Source organism: Gymnoscopelus microlampas (genome assembly GCF_963454915.1).
Source record: "Gymnoscopelus microlampas genome assembly, chromosome: 7".
In the NCBI taxonomy this organism is placed as follows: domain Eukaryota; kingdom Metazoa; phylum Chordata; class Actinopteri; order Myctophiformes; family Myctophidae; genus Gymnoscopelus; species Gymnoscopelus microlampas.
Window position 1 is genome coordinate 48788413 of NC_139944.1, and position 18477 is coordinate 48806889.

Consider the following 18477-nt stretch of genomic DNA (forward strand, 5'->3'; position numbering starts at 1 on the left):
TCTGGTTTATTTCCGCCAAGGCTCTTCTCTGTTGTTTCTGCATGATGTAAGAGTAACCGACTGAAAGTGCCGATGCCGCCGCCGTGGCAACTACCCCAAACACTTTCACATTAAACATCATTGAAATAAAACTACCCCGAAATCTTTCAGGCTAAACATTGTTGTAATAAAGTTCCAGTCATTGACCATTGACCGGAATTCCTAAATAAATTAATGAGTGAAGCGCTGACATGTTACTTTATATTCGCGAACCCTCCCAAGTTAGTGCGTCACAGCTGCTTGCTAGGGAGTTTACGTCATCACAGTTGCTATTATGTTTAGCTACAGTAATAGCGAATGCATGTTACATGAACCCGTTTACTTTTACTTTATACCCCACCATGTACGTATGTATTTTTACGGCGTGTCTCTGCAAAGCGGCTAGTCTGTGTCTGTATGTTTATCTGTCTGTCTGTCTGTCTGTCTGTCTGTCTGTCCAGAGCTAATCTCACAAACTACTTGATAGATCAGGGCCAAACTGTGTATGCGCGCTACCAGTAGGTAACAGAAGTATTTCTTAACATGTTTTATGCTTGAAATATTTAACTTTTCATTTTATGATTGACATCAATGATGCTGTGATCACATTGAAACCTTGCCCAAATGATGGGTCTATACGTCATAGATGTCATCATACGTAGATGAATGTCATCATAGAAGACTCATAGTAACATGAAGTCCGAGCTCCACATTGTAGCCACACCGTTTCTATGTGGATCCAAAGATCCACATAATTCCCTAGTCAGAGTGAAAAGTGAATCAGTTTCTACAAAGTTTTGTGCAACACCGTTCTTCAAAAGCGTGGAGTCAGAGCTGAGAAAACCTCAACTTTGACACGAGAGCACCGAGCATCCAACCAATCAGTGTGTGCTGTGCTCTGACGTAGTCCTGAGGTACAGTGCCAAGTGGCTTGGCTGTTCAGAGCGTCGGACCCAGCAGATGCGACTTTTTAGAGACTATTATTTACTAGCAGCTGTAGATGTGAAATTAATTAAAAGACTGGGTAACTACATGGCAAATGTATTGCCTATAATGCACAAATCGTTTACAAACAGGCTGCCAGTGGCGAGCTTCAAGTGCCTGCCTGGGTCTGTGTGCTTTGCTGTCGGGTACAGCTGGCCACTTAGACTCGCTGAGAACCGGGGCTCTCGATGGCTGTGGATTAGACACACACTCACCCAACACCACTTGACACAGCGAATATTAAAGATCTAAACTAGTAGTTGTAGATCGATAGACAGACAACTACATAAATAATCAGGGACAGCTCTGGTTGCGGGTTTTCCGAACAGTAACGCCAGCTGCCCAGCCAGGAGAACTGATAGGTGCGGAAAAGAAGTGAAGTCGTTTCTGCGTCTCTGACAAAGAGTTTGTAAACAACCTATGCATTTTTGGGATAGGTTATATTGTTGCTCAATATTGATTCATTTCCCATCTACAGCTGCTAGTTGAAATGAGCTATCCCCATACAGTCCGTTCTTCACCTCGACAGCAGACACACACGTTGACACAGGGTGAAAGGCTCATAACCTTGCAAACGCCCAATGTATTGCATTCAGCATTGTGGACTGGCACTGATGCTTCTGGTGTGCTGGAAGTAATTCCGAAACTCATCAGAAACCAGTTGGATTCTCTTCATCCTCCTGCCTGCCTCTTCATCCATGTCTTTAATCTTCTCTTCTTGCCAGAGGAGCTTTTCAAACATTCTGCCTTTCATCTCTTCCCATTCATTCTTCTCCTTCAAGAAGGTCTGGTTCATTTCCTCCAAGGCTCTTCTCTGCATGTAAGAGTAACAACCAATCATAAGTGCTAATGCAGCCGCCGTGACAGCGACCCCGAGCATCTTCACATCAAACATTGTTGAAATAAAGTCACTCACTCACTCACTCACTCACTCACTCACTCACCTTAATGTTAAACATCGCTGAAATAATTACATTTCAGTCATTCTCCCTGAAAGACCAATTAAACAACATTGGAATAAATATGACATCAGTATTTATATTCCTCAAATTGTTGCATCACAGATCCATAGCGTTGAGTATTTGAAAACATCGCGGTTGCTATGGTAGCAGAGATCAAGCTGCACTTCTTTTACGCCGTGGCTCCTATGGGGTGAGCTGTGTAAAAGAGGGAATGTGTGTGTGTGTGTGTGTGTGTGTGTGTGTGTGTGTGTGTGTGTGTGTGTGTGTGTGTGTGCGTGTGCGTGTGCGTGTGCGTGTGTGTGTGTGTGTATCTGGGGTAAATCTAATGAGAATCCCAGGTCCTTAGAGCATGTGCGCGGGGACGGTGCAAGGCTATGTGGCACAAAATAAGAATGGCTGTAATAAGTGGCTCCCATGTGGATATCGTTCATGTGACCAGTCTATGACGTCAGTCACCTACAGTATGTCGTATCTATGAAGTATATGACTCCATATTTGGAAAAGGTTTCAGCCCAATCTGACCACCACTGACTTCCAACATTGAGAGCCCTGACGTCACAACATTTGGAGCGACTCCCAATGCACTCTGGTTGGTTGGGGAAATCATTCAAATGTTTTTATTGATGGTTGGTTGGGGAAATGAAAGGTTGACTCCCACTTCCTATGCCAGAGATTTCAACAGCTTGGTCCAGGCTTTCTTTTTGAGCAAAACGCGAAGGAAAATAAAAGCCTGGAGATCGAGGCTATGTGGACTGTGCATTAAGTAATGATTACAAAACTCGGGGAATCCATGCAGAAGCGTAAACCGAGGATAAACATGGTACCCAAAAGAAGGCATGCAGCAGTGAAACAGAACCTGGTTTCAGTATAAGAAATACAGGCTCTGGTTAGAGGGATAATACAACAGATAAAAGAACATTTGAAATACATTGCATAATGTGTAATAAACAAGATTGGAGGATGATGGGTGTGACCTGACCAAAAAGGAATTAGGAGGCAATTAAAATGAATGATTGACAAGGAAATACCTGGTGTGCCAGAGGTCAGAATAGGAGGAAATATTATCAATCCGGTTACGCCTTGGCACTGTAATGAGGAAGGACCACATCAGAAATATGGTCCTCTACGTCTACGGGGACCTATACCACGGGTCACAGACAAAGTCAGAGAGAGAAGGATGAGGCTGGCAGGGGCCGGGCACCACTGTGTCAGGCACCCGGCCGGAACTAGTGGCAAGCAAGCTGACACTATGGGAGCCAACCCAGGGCACAGCCAGGAAGCGCACCACCTACGTAGAAGCACTGCGGCGCGACATCTTAGCTAACAACACTGTAGAGCAGGTGTCTTCAACAGGGGGTCCGGGACCCCTAGGGGGTCCTCAGAGTTACTACAGGGGGTCCGCCATATCTTTGTGTGATATGATTTTTTTTTTTTTACATTAACCACTTAAACCCTAGCATCCCTTTTCTGAGTAGAACTTGAGCCAAAAATAGCAGATCTACAAGCTCACCACGCCTCGCGCTGCGAGGCGTGGTGAGCTTGTAGATCGGCTATTTTTGGCAAAGATGTATAGGTGTAGAGGGAAAAACAGAGCAGACCAAAAAACAAAAAAAAGTTGAATCTGAAACTCAATTCTATACAATATAGAGGGGGTCCCTGCTCCATCTCACGTTGAAGACCCCTGCTGTAGAGCTCAAGACTCTGATGTTAGATAGGAGAGTGTGGAGGGCAGCGATTCAGGAGTCCCGAGTTGGTGTTGGCTAGACCCATAGAGGTAGGCTAGACCGCACTCTCGCATGATCGCATTGTAATGAGGAAAGCACAAAATAACTTAATGAGTCAGTGTATTTTTATTTTGGGCTCTTAAATAAATAGAGGATCTAAAATTATAATTCTATAACATATTACAGAGTCATGAGATCAGATCAGATGTTTACGTTATAAGGAGACAAATGACACATTTAAAAAACAACAAAAATAGACTTAACGGTTTAAAAAGTTCAATATTACAAGTGGTTCTCATAGTGGGTTCCAGGGACCCTCAGGGTTCCCTGGTCGTGGGGGTCTAAGTGGACCCTTACATGTCTGTAACTCTGAGAGCGTACAAGTGTACACTCTAAGGGTTATGGGGGTCCTTGAAATAAATAAATAAAAAGTCTGGGAACCACTTACATACTAAACCCTAAACTAGACTAAACTAGACTTCCATGGGCTTGATCTCAAGCTCAAACTGAATTAACTTCCGAAGGCACAGGGGGCGCTGTAACACCAAGCAAACAATTCAACACACGGAGAAGAAGTGACGCAGTTTCACGCGTTCACGCAGGTGTTTACGTTTTTGTGTGACTTCCGTGCAGTGTTGCCATGTCCGCTTATTATAAGCGACTTTGGGCTTATTTTTCTGTGAAGGTGCTTGTAAATATTGGTATTTTTTTGGACTTGTTTTTAAAGTCTAGTTACTTATTTGGGCTTGTATGCTAATGTTGTTTAAACCAGTGGTCTCAAACATTTTCATGTCATGGACCCCCAAATTAATACATTTGTCCCCCTGCCCCCATCTGAAAATGTTTTGTGCCAAGGATCGAGCCCCGTACCAGATTTGTGTTGTTAGAATGCTTCAAAAACATTCCAAATATTTCACATTTTATTTCAAGATTTGTTTTAAAAATAGCAGAGCTACAAGCTTATAGATTGGCTATTTTCAATGTTTAATTATATTATTATGTTTATTATGTTTTTATTATGTTGTACTATTGTTTTATTAATATTTTCAGGTTTAAAGTACTTGATATGATGTTTACTGTACATATTTCTATTTTATTATATGATGTTTTTGCATTGTCATTAAATGTTTAGATGAATTTAGTACAATAACACACACACACACACACACACACACACACACACACACACACACACACACACACACACACACACACACACACACGCACACGCACACGCACACGCACACGCACACACACACACACACACACACACACACACACACACACACACACCCAATGGAAACACGCCATAGTGCTTTCTTGGGTTTAAACTCCTCTTAACATGTATTGCATTGTACTGTATTGAACTGTCCTTCCCTGTGTCTTTGCAAACTGTTAATAAAGTATTAAATCAATCATTAATGGCCTAGTGCCCTAGTTGCTTCTTTTGGTCTTGTTTTGCGTATTTGTCTCACACAATCTGGCAACACTGCTTCCGCGTAAGCTGACCGCAGATAGAAGATAAAACGTTGGCACTTGCAATCTGACGCCGCTTCGCTTCCATTAGAATTAAGATTAAAACCCCTAAATAAACCCCGCTGTCGGTCATGTGTGTTTACATTTCGTACCCATTAACATCAGTTAGGGCTACATAACGGGTACGGAATTATTACAAACGTTTACAATTCACACAGTGGCGTAGTTCGCGTGATACTAGTTCATACCTGGCATCTCTTATTAGCTTAGCTTAAAGCTGCTAACTAGCACTGTGTTGTTGACTTGTCATCCATCCAGACAGAGACACAACAAAACGACGCGGTTTTTGCGTCGTTTGTTTACCGATAAATTACCCCAAATAGTCGCTATTAACGTTAACCCGAACACATTATTGTTTTAGAGGCTTATAGAGCTATAGCTAATCATGGCAACCAGGCGTCTGACCGACGCCTTCTTGTTAATGCGGAACAATGCCATCCAAAACCGGCAGATATTGGCCGAGCAAGTGAGTACATATGAGCCCCGCCGCACTCTGAGTACACGTAGCAATGTGGTGAGTTGTCTGACAAGTTTTGATCATCTTTTGTGTGTGTTTTTTGACAGTGTTACTGCTATTAGCCAGTCACTTAGCTAGATAGGTGTGTGTGTGTGCTAGAAAGGTAACAGGATAGCTGGGCAGTGGGCACCAAGGAAGAGTGGGCACTGGGCACCTTGGTGTTAGATTAACTATTTTTTCCAAAATGTTATAACATATAATATTTCGTCGCCTTGCTAAACTAATGGCCTAAGTCATTTTTTAAAAGTTTTTCAGGAAAAATAAAAGAAACTGATCCAAAACAAAACCATATGATATTTCTTAATCATTTCACCCAAAATGTTTATAACAAATTATGACTATTTAAATAGAAATAACACTGTCTGTCAGTTATGTAACATACGAGATTTAAATAGGTTTAAATAGGATAAAAATCTGACTTTTTTTGGCCTAAGTCACACTAGGGAGTTATTTATATATATATTTTATATATTTTACCAGAGGTGGCCAGTGTCATGAGGAGTTGACTTAGGCAAAAATATAATTTTCCTCAAAAAATGACGTAGGCATTAGTTTAGCAAGGTGACGATCTGGAAAATGTTTTTAAGTAAAGTGTGCATGATTAGAACATGCTTAAACATTTGACAATTAAGGTTTAATATTTCTACTATTGCTACACAAACTGTATATCCAGTCATTTTGGGGCATAAACAAGAAGTTGAAGGATACTAGCCCTGAAACATGACTGTCATTAAGCGTCATGTGAACCATGGCTTGAAGGATACATGTATCCTTCAATTGCAATTGTGCAGTGCATGTTCACATCATGTATACTTTACATTACTTAAGACCATTTTTATAAATGTTTAAAAAAACAAACATTTTGGACAAAATAGCCAATTTTAAATCGAAGTGCCCAGATGTCCTTAGTGCCCACCTTTACTGTATCCGTTAGAAACCCCCCCTTAGTGTTAATAATAAAATACACGTCCATTAATTGGAATGGACTTGTTGGTTGCTGTGTAGTTGCTGTGTGGCATGTTACTTTATGTTACATTACGTTACCCATTTAGTTACTTTACTTTGATAATAGTAGCCACTAGCCAGTCACTTAAATAAAGGACCACTTCACCTATCTTGATATAATTGGTCCTCGCTCTAGCTTTCGATCAAGACTATCATATGTATTTGATCAAGTCTGACTTTCACCTTCGTATCAGATATGCAAATGTCATAATCGATAAAACACATCTATGATCCAAGGCTAGTCCACTCCTCGCTCATGCTCATTTTATTAGCCTTGATCATAAGACGGTCATCGGTCATAATAATATATGACAGTCTTGTATCAGGGCTAGCTCATTATAAGATGGCACCATATCTGTCTACTCACTCTGTGTCTCAGAGAGGAGGGCTGTGGACAGTTCAGAAACCTGCTTATCAGTGACACCATCGGTAGGCACTTATAGGCAGAAGATTTTAAACTGAAGTTTTTTCTTGATGCAAGAACAATAACTTATATTTCAGCATGCTGACTTGAGGAAGAGAAGGGTAGCTTGAAATCCCCATTGATGATGTCATTGGTAGGCAGGTTTCTGAATTGTCCACAGCTAACCAACAATAGACAGAAATGGATGCTGCCATCTTATCATTGGTACGGTACGGTGAAAATGGGTGACGTGCTCCTTTAACTAGGTAGATGTGTGTGTGCTAGAAACCCTGATTAGTATTAATGGAGTGTTGGTGTGGTGTGGCATGTTAATTTATGTTATCCATCAGTTACTTTACTATACTTTACCCCAAGGGCCACGGATTGATTAAGCTGTGACTACGTGAGTGTGTTGGGAATGAGGACAGGTTTTTACTGTGAGAGCAAGAGGGTGATGATGAATCACCAAGAATATCAGTAACGGATCAGTTTCTCTGATCTATTCATTTGATAATTAATCAACCTTAACCAAACATTTTTTTTAAGTAAAAATAATATGAAATAACTGTGAGATAGGAGGAGCATGCTTCCTTCGCCCTTGCCCAGAGTCCAGCTGAAATGTAGTTGGTAGACCCACCACAGTTTTGATGTACGAGGTTGTTCACTAGTGCCAGTCAAAAGAAAAAAATACAGTGTGATTATTTACTGTCTAAACTAATTTATTTTCAAGATTACTCAATGGTAGATGGGGTCGTCAGTGAAATGACTGTATATACAGAAAAATACTGAAGATCTTCTATTCTTCCATGTTTGCTGCACACTGCTGTCACCATTATTTCCAACAAACTACCACTTTGGTACCATTTCATCCACATATAGCATAACTGCTCCATCATCTTCCTTTGGAAAAAGGAACATGAATGTTGCCGGGCCGGCCCAATGTTCATGTTGTTTGGCCGTCAGGTGCCTCAGTGGTTATACATCTACATAAAACGAATTGATTAACATATTAACAAATTAATAGTAATTCCCAGCCGACCTGCCAACACAAAGTACTTCCCCGGTTTCTTCCCTAACACCCTTCCTCTCCTCGCTCCTCTGATTTCTGTTTTCTCCCATTACATAAGAAGAGTTGTAATTTGATACACTTGCCAGGTGTTTATTATTTATTAACCAAAACCAACCAAGCAATATTTTTTTACAGTCTTAATGTACAACCCTTTGTACTTCAATCTTTGCACGGAACCCTTCTGAGCCAACTCCGCTTCTCCAAGACTTTTACTTTGAATGACAGATTAGTTTCCCCCCATATATAATTTGCCTAATAGCTTACTGGATGTCAGAACACTCACTATGCTACAAACCAAAACTGTGTACCAGGGGTCTTCAACGTTTTTCAGGCCAAGGACCCCTTAGCTGAGAGAGATGACGCAGGGACCCCCCACTACATACTGTATAAAATTGCGTTTCATATTAAACTTTTACATAGATTTAATAGATGGCTTCATAGACTTGTTTGACAGCACCGTCATCAGTGTATGTTGGATGTGGTTTGCTCTTTTTTTCCCTCTACACCAAACCTCTTGTGCGAGGCGCTGTGAGCTTGTAGATCTGCTATTTTCGGCTAACGTTCTCCTCAGAATAGGGATGTTAGGGTTCAAGTGGTTCATGTAAAAAACCCCTGTTGAAGACCCCTGGTCTATGACAAGGTTAATAATGCATTGTATATATGGGTCAAATGGGCGTTGATTGATACAAAAGATTATACTGTGAGTACATTCACTACATTGTATGCCATGCACTGTCTCCTTTCACTGTAATAATATCCTTTTGTAGATTTGTGAGAAAGAAGATTAACATTCAAATACTTTTTAAAATATTTATATTTTATAATTTTCAGTCGCTTGAACAACATTTGGGCATGTCCTCGGAGGACCCTTGTCAGTGATTTTCCTCCAGGCATCCACATGATATAATACAGCTTATTGTCTTCACTGATGAGTTTGTGAGCTGCTGATAATGTTTGCTGTACTCTTTACGTTTTATATGGCAACTTCATTAGGGGTGGAGGACAGTCGGATTAAGGTTAAAAATAGAGCCAAACAGGGCACCTGGGCTGTTAATTCAGCCTGACAAGCATGTCGCGGGTTCGACTACCGATCCAGACAACTCTTGTTGCGTGTCACCCCCATATCTCTCTCCCCATTTCCTGTCAGTCTACTGATCCTATCAATAAAGGCAGAAAAGGCCCCAAAAATATTTTAAACTAAGAAAAAAAAAGCCAGACTGGTGGCCATTATTTTACTTTCTTGACAATATCAGTATCTGCAATTTTGCAAGCCGAGGTGTCTTAATTATTTACCAATTTATACCTGGGTACCTATTTTGGGCTTGTCATTATAGAGGGGAAATGTTTCAAAAGTCGTTTACAATTAAAAAGAAAACGGCCTACAAGCTTTCGTTCTGGCTCTAGTAAAAGAAACACAATTTCCATGTTATCTGTCACAATTCTGCATACATGTGAGAAAAGAAACGTACTGCTTTTTATGTTTGCCTTTAATTGCTGATTTTAGTTTTGACAATTAAATTGATTGCAATTTAGTTTTACATAGAAAAAACAATTATACTTAGATGGCTTGTAATTCATGACAAAAATGCATGTTCTATTTACTGAACCTGATATTGTATTGACTTTGCCGTGAGCCATTGGAACACTTGTCAGTCATTGTGACCTTTTCATCCAAAACAAGACTGCTAAAATGATCAACAACAATACATTAATAACCTTCATAGAAAGGCATCTGATTTCATAAGTCCCCAATATGCACTTTCTTAAAACTATTTAAAACCTTTTATTATTATAATGTTTTGCTCTTTGCTCTCCATCTTTAGCCTACACCATTTCCTTTCTGTTTGCCTGTGTATTCCTCCTGTGCTTATTTTAATTATGTTTGCTTAGGCTTAATTATTTTCTTACTTGCTTGGGGATATACATGCATTCTTTTTTTACAATTAAAATTGTTAATATAGTGAAAATATTTATAATATAATATTTAAAGCAGATTGTTGTTTATTTTCTGGGCCTCACTGTCTGTTCTTGTGTCCATGTCTCTTTCTTCCTTCTCTCCTGGATGGGACGTCACTGGTGTCTGTCTGCCAATCACATCAGGAGCTTGATGAGGTACTGTCCATTCTCCTTGTAGTAGATCTTTACAGTAAACTTTCACTTATATTAACCACTTAAAACCTGGCATCCCTATTTTGGGAATGCATTTACAAAATTCTTCCAAATATTAAAATTGTTTTCCCAAAGATTCCTTCAAAATAGCAAAAATAGATTTATATATAGTTGAAAAATAGTTCACAACGTTTCGATGCCATGGTGCGTAGTGAGCTTGTAGATCAGATATTTTTGTTTACATTTTTAGATATTTTAGAAATGTAATACCACTCACTGCTCCTAATAGTTGGTATGGGTAAATTCAGAGGGTGAATTTAAAGTATGTACAAATGTACAGTGACAACAACAATAACTAACTAGTATCACAAATAATATGTGATTATGAATATGAGTCTGAAATGACTACGAAGAAGATGTTTTGTGAAAGATTTTTTTTCCTTTTCTTCTTTAAGTTGGCTGATGACAGAATGGCTCTGGTGTCCGGAATCAGTCTGGATCCTGAAGCTGCCATTGGCGTCACCAAAAAATTGCCTCCCAAATGGGTAGATGGAGTGGATGAGGTAAGAATCTGAAGTGAAATTGTCTGGTATATTCATCATCACCATTATTAGGCTGCAGCATACTCCTCGCAGAAACAAAGTTTGGTAGTTCAATAAGAACAAAATTACATCATTGTTGAGCGAACGAACAAACGCACACAGTGCCTTTGCCGAAGCACTTCTTGCACCTCCAAGATGTTCTACTTAGCCGAAACAGCAGCGCAGAGACACCAATGCGAACATCATGTGTGATTGGTCAGACACTCAATGCGCTCTTGATTTAGTTTTATTTCCGCACAATCTTTCAGCAATGTTCCATGGCCAGTTTTGGTTGGCTGAGGATGTTAGGAGGTACTGTAGAAATCTCTTATCATCTCGCTCTGAGGGACTATAAACACAACAAGATGGATTGAGATGGTACACACGTTGTCCACTGTGTCTGTTGCCAGAAATGGAGAAACATCTGAGACTGTATACAGTGGGCGCCGCCGAGCTAGGGGGGGTCTAACGTTCAGCACTTGAAGCGGAGTCGCATCGAGTATACTGTTAAACTATTTTTTCCTCAGAGAACTTCGTTTAGTGTATACTGACAGGGCAAGTGTGTACTAATCATGAAGTTAAGTGTGCATCATGAAGTCTAAATATTGGGGGTATTCAAGAGCAACAACGTGTGGAATTCTTTGGTGCACTTCAAACCATATTCATTCATTCTCAAACTGAAAGCACCAGTTTTCTTGCAAACCAAACTATGCCATATGAATCAAATGGGCTCTGTTGATAAAAACAAAATTATACTATACATTCTTATGTGGAAGAGTGAACATCTAAACTTTTAAATATTTTAAAGTTAGGCCAAAATAATTTACTATTTCCTTATTCCACTATTAATGGTGAGCATTATAATTAAATAGAATGTTACTATTTCCATCTATGCACTCTGTGTCTCAGATTGGCTGTGAATAGCTCCAAAATCTACCGTCCCACGGTGTCATCGGTGGGGCTGTCAAATTGTTCACCATGCTGCGTTCACACTGGCAGCTACAGAGATACAGGCTACCATTAATTTTCAATGGAATCCAGCGACATGAAGATACAATCCGACGTTTGTAGCTGCTACAAAAGCTACAACAGCTACAAAAAAATTGAGCTGGTTTCAACTTAACGATACAAAGCCACAAATATGCTGTGTAGCTTAAAGCTTTGTATTTTTGTATCTTTTGTATCTGCCAGTGTGAACGGCTGAACGCAGCATCAGTATTTGTTACTTAAGTAGGATGTGCTGCCACAATGTTGCCATTCACCCCCTAACTGACAGGCGTTGTCTTTCAGATTCAATATGAAATCACACGGGTCCGGCAGAAGATGAAGGACCTGGCTGTACTTCACGACAAGCACATGAATCGTCCCACGTTGGACGACAGCAGTGAGGAAGAACATGCCATAGAAATCACTACTCAGGAGATCACACAGGTATAGTGATTAAAAGAGGCCGTATAGCCATTAAAATAATCTTAAACTTAAAGCTACAACCCTGTACGTTTTTATGTCCCTTGTGTCCCTCTCCTGACGTAGAGAGGTAATTGCAACCATGTCTGAACTGCAGACCACCTCCAACCACTGCAGATATTTACTTTTCAGAATTCCAATTCAAAAATGGCAAAAGTAGCAGATCTACAAGCTCAAAACGCGTCGCTTCGCGCCGCGTTTAGAGCTTGTGGATCTGCTACTTTTGATGCTTTTGTGTGACGCTGTAGTATGATCAAGTATGATATTCATTTACCAAAAAACACAAAAAGTTAAAACATGGAGATAAGAGTCTTCTGTCCGATAGCGACGATATGCTAGTTGTATTGTATATTAACATACACTATCATGCAGTTTGGCCAAAATAACATTTCATTCTTAAAATAAGTCCTGTATTATAGCTTTAAGCTCTGAAGGACATACAGTAGGAAACATTTGCAGTTATATCCTCCATAGTGTAAGCTCCTGGCGGCTATTATTCAGTATTTACAGATCTAAAAATGTCCATCTTGTAGATGTTCCATCGATGTCAGCGGGCCGTGACAGGTCTGCAGGCTCGTTGTGGCCACTGCACCGAACAGGAGGAGAGGCTGCTGAGAAACGTGGTGTCTTCATTGGCACAGAACCTGCAGGACCTTTCCACCAATTTTAGGCATACACAGTCCGGCTACCTAAAACGTAAGACTTCTGGTCATATAAAGGGCTTAATGAGATGTATTTCTATTTCCCTTTTCCATGTCGGTAACATTACATTTGATCAGTGTCAACAATTTTCACATCGTTGAAAAAAAAAGGATGAGACCAGGGCACTCATGTGGAAAAGTTAAAAAGCCTTTAATAGTCTGGCTAATGCATAGCAAGAATACAAAATACACCTACGTGTTGCCGCAACAATGCCTTCGGGTGACTGACCAGAGTGCCTTGGTCTCATCCTTTTTTTGCATACATTTTGCATACATTTTGTTACCCAGCTGTACCCAAGATGTTGGGGATCTTTAGTCCAGCCAAACCGATGCGCTCCTTTCTCTCTTTTTTTCTAAATGATCACATTGTATCTGACTTTGCCGACCCCCCCCCCCCCCAGCCCCCCCATGTTGTAGCCACTGTCACTGTTTGCTTACTTGGAGCCGATATTCTAGCCATAGCTGAGTGGTTAGTGAGCCCGCCTAGGGAGCCAGAGGCCCTGGTTGCCCCAGGTTCGATTCCAGGCCAGGCCAGCATATGTGTCGATGAAATGAAATTTGTCCCTGAGCAAGACTCTTAACCCCTAATTGCTCACAGGTTCTCATTGGAAACAAGACCGCAAGGACTTTCATGAACGACCTGTTAAAAGGAATTATCCTTATCCTTATAAAAAAAAATGTATCTGCAATAGCCAAAGACCCATTCAGAAATGTCAATAGCAGTGGCGAGTGTCTCACCATGGTAAATATGCCATTCAATGTTATGTAACCTGACTCCATAGTCCAAATTGATAAAATATAAATGTATTAATAGAGAAAGATCCCGGATAGGAGCTTGCTCTGTTTGAAGCTTCAGGACTATTGAATTTAAGGATACAGCTGACAATTTCTTTTCACATTTTCGATCCACCGATGTAATCCATCAAATAAAAATGCTTACCAGTCAATGTTTGGATGAGAGTGTTGTCAGTTGGATGGACACTTACATTACAAATCAGTGCAATTCACAAGTGTTACAAATGATGACTAGGACTTATTTTTTGACATATCTACTCAAGTGTACACTGTATCCATTTGTTCAATTGCTTCATACATTACGAACATAACAATTCCTTATAAAGACTAAAAATAAATATTGAGCTGACTGACTTATACCGTGATCGCAATGCAATGAACAGCTTTGTGATTGACTGTAAACTAAAGTGTGTGACACAAAAATATTGATTGTAAGTGACCAATAAATAATAATTAATAATAATAATTGGAATTATCAACTCCTATGGGTGCATTAAATGATTTGAATGCACTCAGCAGAGGCAACCACCCGATGTGAAGTGGAGGTTCTTCACCCTCGTGCTATGCATTAAAGTAAACACACACCTAGTTGTGGAATATCCTTCACATTTTACTGTTTGTTTTCCAGGTATGAAGAATCGTGAGGAGAGGTCAAAGCACTTTTTTGACTCGGGACCTCTCATGGAGGAAGATGAAGATTTAGCTCTATATGACAGGGTGAGTAGCATTATGAAAAAGATTAGTATTCATAATCATGGCACAGTTATCTGGGCCCTCTCTGGGAAAAAAAAGACAGTTTACCAAGAGTTGATATCTGAAATGTTACTAATGTGGCAACCTACCATTGTTACCTTATTTTAACACACTTGGATTATTCTTTCACTTACTGCTTTAGGGGTTCACAGATGACCAGCTAATGATGGTGGAGCAGAACACAGTCCTGGTTGAAGAGCGAGAGAGGGAGATACGTCAAATAGTGTCGTCCATCTCAGACCTGAATGAGGTTTTTCGGGACTTGGCTGGAATGGTAGTGGAACAGGTAATATTAATCCATTAACATCTTAGGAAGTTTTCTGAAAAACTTATGTTGCCATATCAGTGGTGCTCAAAACCTTTTCACGTCAAGGACCCCCAAAATTATGAATAATAATATTTTTGAATTATATTATTATTTATACTATTATATTGCAAATAATCTCTAAACTGTTAATACAAAGTATGTTCTTTCACTGTTTAACATTCTTTGTTCTCCTTTAAGGGCACCGTACTTGACAGAATTGACTTCAATGTGGAGCAGGCCTGTGTTAAAACAGACGACGGGTTGAAACAGTTACAAAAGGTAATGTCACATATTGTTTTCAACTTTTAATCCTTGAAGTGTGATATGCTTTTATGTTTTTTTCCTCTGTACACGGGTGCACTCACAGATTATAAGGATGTACAAAACATTTAATTGTGGTTCTTGGTTAGATTGAGTTGTATTGGACAATAAGAATAAGAATCTTTATTTATAGAGCACCTTTCAGACATAAATGTAGTTCAAAGTGCTTTACATACAATTTAAAAACACAGGTTAAACTAGAAAAAGTGCTCCTCGGAGCACAGGTCTCCGCCAGGTCAGCTAGGTTATTGTGGGCCAGCAATGTTCGGATTTCGCCACAGCTGCTGTACAGTGGAAATGCACCATAACATTAGTAAGAGCATTTCAATACACTGTTTGACCTTTTTGTGTTTTTGTTATTTTTCCTTGCAGGCTGAACAGTATCAGAAGAAAAACAGAAAGATGCTGGTCATTTTGATCCTGTTTGTCATAGTCATTGTTCTAATAATTATTCTTTTTGGAACAAAGTTTTAACTCTGCATTCCTCTGCTTTTGCTTTGTGTGTGTATGTTTGATGTGCATCTGTGTGGACTTGGACGAGAGTCTCAGCTGTAGTCAAATCAGTACTGACTGCCTTTCATACAAATCACCATGTGAAGAACTCCACATACTTATCCTCCCAGGCTGCACTAGACGTTATGTGGATGACCTTGATAAAAAAGGAAGGCTGGCCAGTTTGAGCCTGGTCTGTTGTCTCATGTGACTTGCACGCAAGCCATGAGACATAATGACTGACTTACATTGACCCTAACAATGTTGAAGGAGTCTTGCCTAGCCAGATGATCAGAGATGTCCGCCTACCGTATCGGTAGGCGGACATCTCTGACGTCTACATTTAAATGTCAGGGCTAAAACTGGGCAGAAATAATTCTGAAATGTAAAAACAAACTGCATTGTAGAACCAATGCAAAGACTTAAGTGCGGCCCTTCATATTGGGACGGTGATATTTGCTTTCAAAGCAGTAGGTAAGGTGTGTCTGCGTCAGCGGCCGTTCTCGCAGACGTTCTAGCCCGTATCTTGAATTTAGATTTCACAGAGGCCGAGGTCTCTTGATGGTCTGGCTACGCAAGACTAATGTTGAAGGACCTGTGTCTCATCAAGACAGAAATTAAGACACTCTGTATTACTCGTTTCGTTATGATACTATTGTTAAACATGAGCATTTTTGCTTGGTTTCTGAGCATGAACTGTGATAATTTCTCATGTGAAAACACATAATGTTTGTGGGGAAAGTTGTGACAAATGTTTGTAAATGAGAATCATTCACATCTTATTTATTCTACAAATTCATTCCAATATACATTTGTTCTCGTGCTTTCGTATTTCCTCTTTAGATAAGAAAGGAAACCGCTTTTTGTTTTGCTGGAAGACTGGAGCGATTAGATTATCAATTCAATACCAAAAACATTCATTTTGACTAACAGCTGCCTATTTGTTAATTCAAAATTCATGCCTTTATTATTAACACTATTTTAACACACGGTTATTTTTGTTCTCTGGACCGCCCATATAATTTGCTACCTTTTTAAACTCTTGCAGTTTGCACATATTGAAGGCTGTGGCGTTTGTTTCAAGGATGTAATACTACTGTCTCCTGTAAAATATAAAATATTTATTTTTTAATGACTTCAAATAATTCCGAGGTCAAAGTATTTTGCCTTTGGCAGAATTATGAAATATTGAGTAAAATATGCCTAGTCTAAATTATTGAGTTTTTTTTGTCCTCTGGAACACGATATCACGTGCCGAACATGGGCAGAGCTACAAGCTCACAATGTCCATTGTGACGCTTGTAGATCAGCTATTTTCTATGCACGATACCGTTGCACAACCAACTATAATTCCGCACCAGTCAATGTTTGGATGAGTGTTGTCAGTTGGATGGACACTTTCATTACAAATCAGTGCAATTGACAAGTGTTACAAATGATGACTAGGACTTATTTTTGGGACATATCTACTCAAGTGTACACTGTATCCATTTGTTCAATTGTCATTGTCATTGATGTGAAGTTATGTGTGGAAAAAAACGGTCCTGTGGTACTGTACTAAAGTTTTTCTTTGATTTCCAAACAAACGTGGAAATAACAGTTTTTTTTTTAAATAAACTGGGAACATGGCTTTGGTTTGTGTCTTTTGAACTGCAAAAAGCATCCCCACCATTCTTATTTAATAACTTTGACATGAAGGCAAAGTATAAATAGTTCTTAAATGTTTGTGACTATTATTTGATAAATTATTATTATTTGATTGTAAGATATAGATCTAATATGATACCTAGTATAAAACCACATTCTTAGCAGCTGCTAAGGCTTATGTCTATTCCCCACTTAAGATATTCCAGTATGACCTAACTGCAATGCTGCCATCTAGTGTCTGGAATGAATAGTTCTGAGACCTGCTTTGACCCTATATAAGGTGATTTGTTTATAACGTCTGTTATTACTAAACCAAACCCAGCGAGTGTAATAAACCAGAGATACGGTAGACCAGTGGTGGAAAAAGTACTCAAATTATATACTTATAAGTGAAAGTATCAATAATGCAATGTAGAAATACTGTGTTAAAAGTAAAATGTCTGAGTAAAAGTAGTGGTATCAAAATGTACTTAAAGGACCCTTATGCAGAATGTTATAAAATTATAATATTTGCCTCTGAGATGTAGTGGAGTATAAGTAAAAGTACTGACAATTGGAAATACTGAGTAAATGCACTTACTACTTAGTTACTTTACACCACTGGTTAAGCAACGAAGAAGAATTCCACTTTAAGAGAGATCACAATGATAGTAGCTGTTGTTTTAGGGCAGTGGTTCTCAAAGTGTGGAGGACCCCCAAGTGTACATAGGGGTGTTCCAGGGGGGTCCTCAATGAAATGTTTTAATATAGCATCAAAATCAGTTTGACCTCTTTAGCCGTACTTTATAGCTGATCTACAAGCCCACAATGCATCGCACTGTAATGCATTGAGACTCGAGAGCATGTAGATCTGCTATTTTGGGGGAAAAAACTTGAATTGTGGAAGAAAAAACATAAGTGAATAATTCTGGAAAATGTTAACTCAAAAGTGTAGTTGCTTATTTGGGTTTCCTTCCTAAAGTTGTTAAACCAGTGGTTCTTAAACATTTTCATGTCAAGGACCCCCAGATTAATATGTATTTGTCCACGGATCCCCCCATCTGAAAAGGGCAGGGATCCCCATACAAGATTTGTGTCGTTAAAACG

At 39.5% G+C, this 18477-nt stretch overlaps 1 protein-coding gene across 2 annotated transcripts; it reads left to right on the forward strand.

Moving 5' to 3' along the window:
* Positions 1-5218: 5218 nt before the first annotated feature.
* On the forward strand, positions 5219-17373 carry stx16 (syntaxin 16). 2 transcript variants are annotated; one of them, XM_084062830.1, is made up of 9 exons: positions 5219-5774; positions 10319-10330; positions 10783-10890; positions 12199-12339; positions 12909-13071; positions 14500-14588; positions 14767-14910; positions 15130-15210; positions 15625-17373. In XM_084062830.1, the coding sequence occupies exons 1-9, from the start codon at positions 5610-5612 to the stop codon at positions 15724-15726; spliced, it is 1005 nt and encodes a 334-aa protein (XP_083918956.1). In that variant the 5' UTR covers positions 5219-5609; the 3' UTR covers positions 15727-17373. The 2 variants fall into 2 exon arrangements, with proteins under 2 accessions (XP_083918956.1, XP_083918955.1); XM_084062829.1 differs by lacking the exon at positions 5219-5774 and having other exon boundaries at positions 8873-10330.
* The last annotated feature ends 1104 nt before the right edge of the window (positions 17374-18477 follow it).

Coding starts and splice junctions, on each gene's coding strand:
- stx16 (XM_084062830.1), top strand. CDS start 5,610: ATGGCAACCAGGCGTCTGACCGACGCCTTCTTGTTAATGCGGAACAAT. Junction 13,072..14,499: donor ACAGTCCGGCTACCTAAAAC/GTAAGACTTCTG, acceptor TTTGTTTTCCAG/GTATGAAGAATCGTGAGGAG. Junction 14,589..14,766: donor ATTTAGCTCTATATGACAGG/GTGAGTAGCATT, acceptor TTACTGCTTTAG/GGGTTCACAGATGACCAGCT.